Source organism: Pinus tabuliformis, chromosome 5_2 (genome assembly GCF_031772625.1).
Source record: "Pinus tabuliformis cultivar Carrire ecotype Pingquan chromosome 5_2, CPIR1, whole genome shotgun sequence".
Classification (NCBI taxonomy): domain Eukaryota; kingdom Viridiplantae; phylum Streptophyta; class Pinopsida; order Pinales; family Pinaceae; genus Pinus; species Pinus tabuliformis.
The window spans coordinates 103,433,718-103,436,807 of record NC_142306.1 but is presented as its reverse complement, the minus strand read 5'-3'; the positions used below and the strand labels follow the sequence as shown (position 1 = coordinate 103,436,807).

General features: G+C 38.8%; 1 protein-coding gene across 1 annotated transcript; it reads right to left on the bottom strand.

Moving 5' to 3' along the window:
- Positions 1-576: 576 nt before the first annotated feature.
- LOC149157717 (alpha-amylase isozyme 3D-like) lies at positions 577-2,589 on the bottom strand. The gene is made up of 4 exons (XM_089435979.1): positions 2,339-2,589; positions 2,068-2,200; positions 1,125-1,888; positions 577-1,033 (listed from the first exon to the last, which is right to left on the bottom strand). Exons 1-4 carry the CDS (start codon positions 2,468-2,470, stop codon positions 761-763), a joined length of 1,302 nt encoding a protein of 433 aa, XP_089292105.1. The 5' UTR covers positions 2,471-2,589; the 3' UTR covers positions 577-760.
- Between the last annotated feature and the right edge of the window lie 501 nt (positions 2,590-3,090).

Here is a 3,090-nt window from a genome sequence, read left to right as displayed (position 1 = left end):
CATTTCCTTTGCAACATTTGACGCAAATGCTAGTTAATGTTTTTTAGTATATTTTAATCACATTAATAATTGTGATTGTGATTAATTGATATAGACTTATATATACTAACACATTTATTTAAATAAATGTAGTTTTAGTAATGTATAAAGTAAAGTAGAAACAACACTTGGTGATACTTTCCAAAATAAAAAAACTAAATCAATTAAATTTTAAAATTATTAACTTCATCTATCCAATTTTGTATAAAATAAAGAATATTTTAAATTTAGTCAATTTAGGCCATTTGCACAATATTTAATATCTAATAAAGAAACACTTATGGATGTAATTTAGCAAGATTCTATAGTTAAATAAATAGTTTTTATTTGATTTGAAAGTTCCATGAAATGATAATAACATTCCTTTTTCATTAAAGCTTAACGCATAAACAACATTTTCAATTTTAGAAACTTTTTTAAAGGAAATATTAAAAATTATTTTGTTAGGTATAAAAAGTTATTTATTAAAATAAAATATTGCATTTTAATAATATTTTTTATAAATCTGTAAAATTGAAATATCTATATAAAAGAAAATAGAGAATATTAAGCCATATACGGCATCTTTCCTTGACTTCAAAATTTAAGTGTTCTCGATATTCATAATGAGTCAGCAAAAGATGATAACTAGTTATCGACGTGTCAAACATTGCACAACTTGACATTATTCTCTTCAGCGTTATGCAAATAGATGTTTTTGCCGCTTGGCTATCGATGGAGCTTAGTCAGCGGAGGAGCTGTTCTTTTCCCACACGCAATAGTCGTTCCCAGAAGCAACGATACGGAAGTCTGGAGAAGGCGGGGCCAGCTTTCCTACGTCATACCTCGGCCCGATCTTCATCACAATCTTTTCGTCAATGGCGGCCATGTACAGGTCGCTCTCCGCAGTTATAATTCTGCAATTGCTGTTAGCATTTATGTTATTTCTCTTGCGTATGGCAGTCAGCTTTTTAATTTCATTCTTCAAATTCCCGTCCACGAAATGATCATAAAACTGCACATTAAAAAGCAACGTTCTCAATTAACTAAATATCCACCTTAATTAGTCGTAAATAATGCAAGAAAAGATTATAGAAGATTATTACGATGGTGGGAATGCCGGGGTGAGTCAGAATGTAGGTGTAGCCCTGTAGCAGTTTATCAGAGGGGAAGGGCCAGATGTTCTGGGTGGAGCCGGTGTCGTGATTTTCAATGAAGGTGACCGCCTTCTGGGGCAACAAGCCGATCATGCCAGCGGGTTTTCCGTCGGAATCCTTTAGGCTGGAGAGGTCATTGGATTTCAGTGCGCCCTGCAGGATCCCTTTGGTAGGGAAATCGAAGGCGGAGGCTCGGTCACCCGTTGAGTGCACCCAATCCACCACTTTTTGGCGATCGGTGTCCCACATCTCCCCAACTGCGAATTTGGGGGTGGTGTTTTGTATATAGCCGCCCAGCAGGTTTCCGGCGTAGCCCTTGACGAAGTCGAACCTCCACCCATCAAATCCGACATTGGACTTGAGCCAATTCATCCACTCCGACAAATCTTGCTGTATCTTGGGATTGGTGTGGTCCACGTCCGGGGCTGACACGAAGTCCTCGCCGGTGTCCGCCTGGCCGGAGCCGCACGCATATGGTTTGTCGTTGACGGTGACCGCCCAGGGTCCCCAGTCCAGAGTGCCGTCCCCCTTCCCGCCCTCAAAGACGCACCAGTACCCTTTATCGTCCCGCTTCGTCCCGCACCGATGGTTTATGACGATGTCGCCCACCGTTCTAATTCCCTTTTGGTGGAATGCATTCACGGCATCCTTTAGTTGTTGCTCGCTCCCGTATTTGGATGAGCCTAAATCATAGAGCTTCCCTGGCAAATAACCTAATTCACAACAAAACACAAACAGATTACGACTGGAATTTGGAAATTTCATCATACTTCCATCAAAACTCTGATCTGCGCATAGTTGCACCATGCTTTATGGGCTTTTGGGATTTTTGAATCAACCCAAAGTTACTTGGAAAAAACGTGAAACCCACCAAATCCGTATACATACATACCTTCAGGAGCGACGGATTGTGAGGGCGGCGGAAACCAGACGTCTGTAATGCCGGCGTCCGCTGCATCGTCTACAATTCCCTTCAATACGGTATACCAAGGAGAAGAACTCTTGGCCGATTCCCAATTGAAGCCCTGGAAAGGTTGAATTATGGAGGCCATCATTTCCCGTCCAACAAAATCCATATCAGTTGCATTTCTAAATACGCATTAGTGACATAAACATCAATCCTACCTAACAATTCATGAATGAAAGAATGGATGTGATTTGACCTGAAGTAAGAGGGTATTCAGAGGATCGGAAACTGTTGATGTCGGTGTTGTAGTTTGTGCTTGTGCAGGCGAGGCTACAATGACTATGATGTAGCACCATAACAATAAAGAGAGCGATCGAAACTTGGCCATTCTGATCTGCTGTGGTGGTCTCACTTGAAGCTGTACTCTACAAAGACATGAAAACTGTGTCCAGCTTTTTCCATTCGGCTTTATTTTCCACGGAGGCGAAGTGAGGAGATGTATATAATAAGTGACGATTCTGAGGTTTGAGTGTGAACGCTTGAGTAAGAACGTAACGTTATGCCGTGGAAGGTTATGTCAAATCACCTTTGCGTGGATCGCGTTTCTTAGACGACTTTTCCAACACGAGATGTGACTAAGAACGCAATATCAATTCACTTTTGTGTGGATCAGTTTTGTCAAACGACTTATTCACATACGATATTTGACAAGTTTCTTTTTCGCTAATTCTTCTGTGATCCATGATGTGTTCAAGCAAAGATTTTTTCCGAAAAATCATATACGACTTTTTTGGTCTCGTTCATTTATATCTATGTATTCACACCTTAGTGGAGTTTAAACTTTTTATTTGAGCTTTTTTCAGTTACTATAGTTGGTGATATATTTATTTTTTATTTAAATGGTATTTTTGAAAATGTTTTTAAAAATTAAAAGCATTTGCATTAATATTATTATATTAATAAAATGATTAATATGTATTCATCAATATTATTTTTCACTTTTTAAAA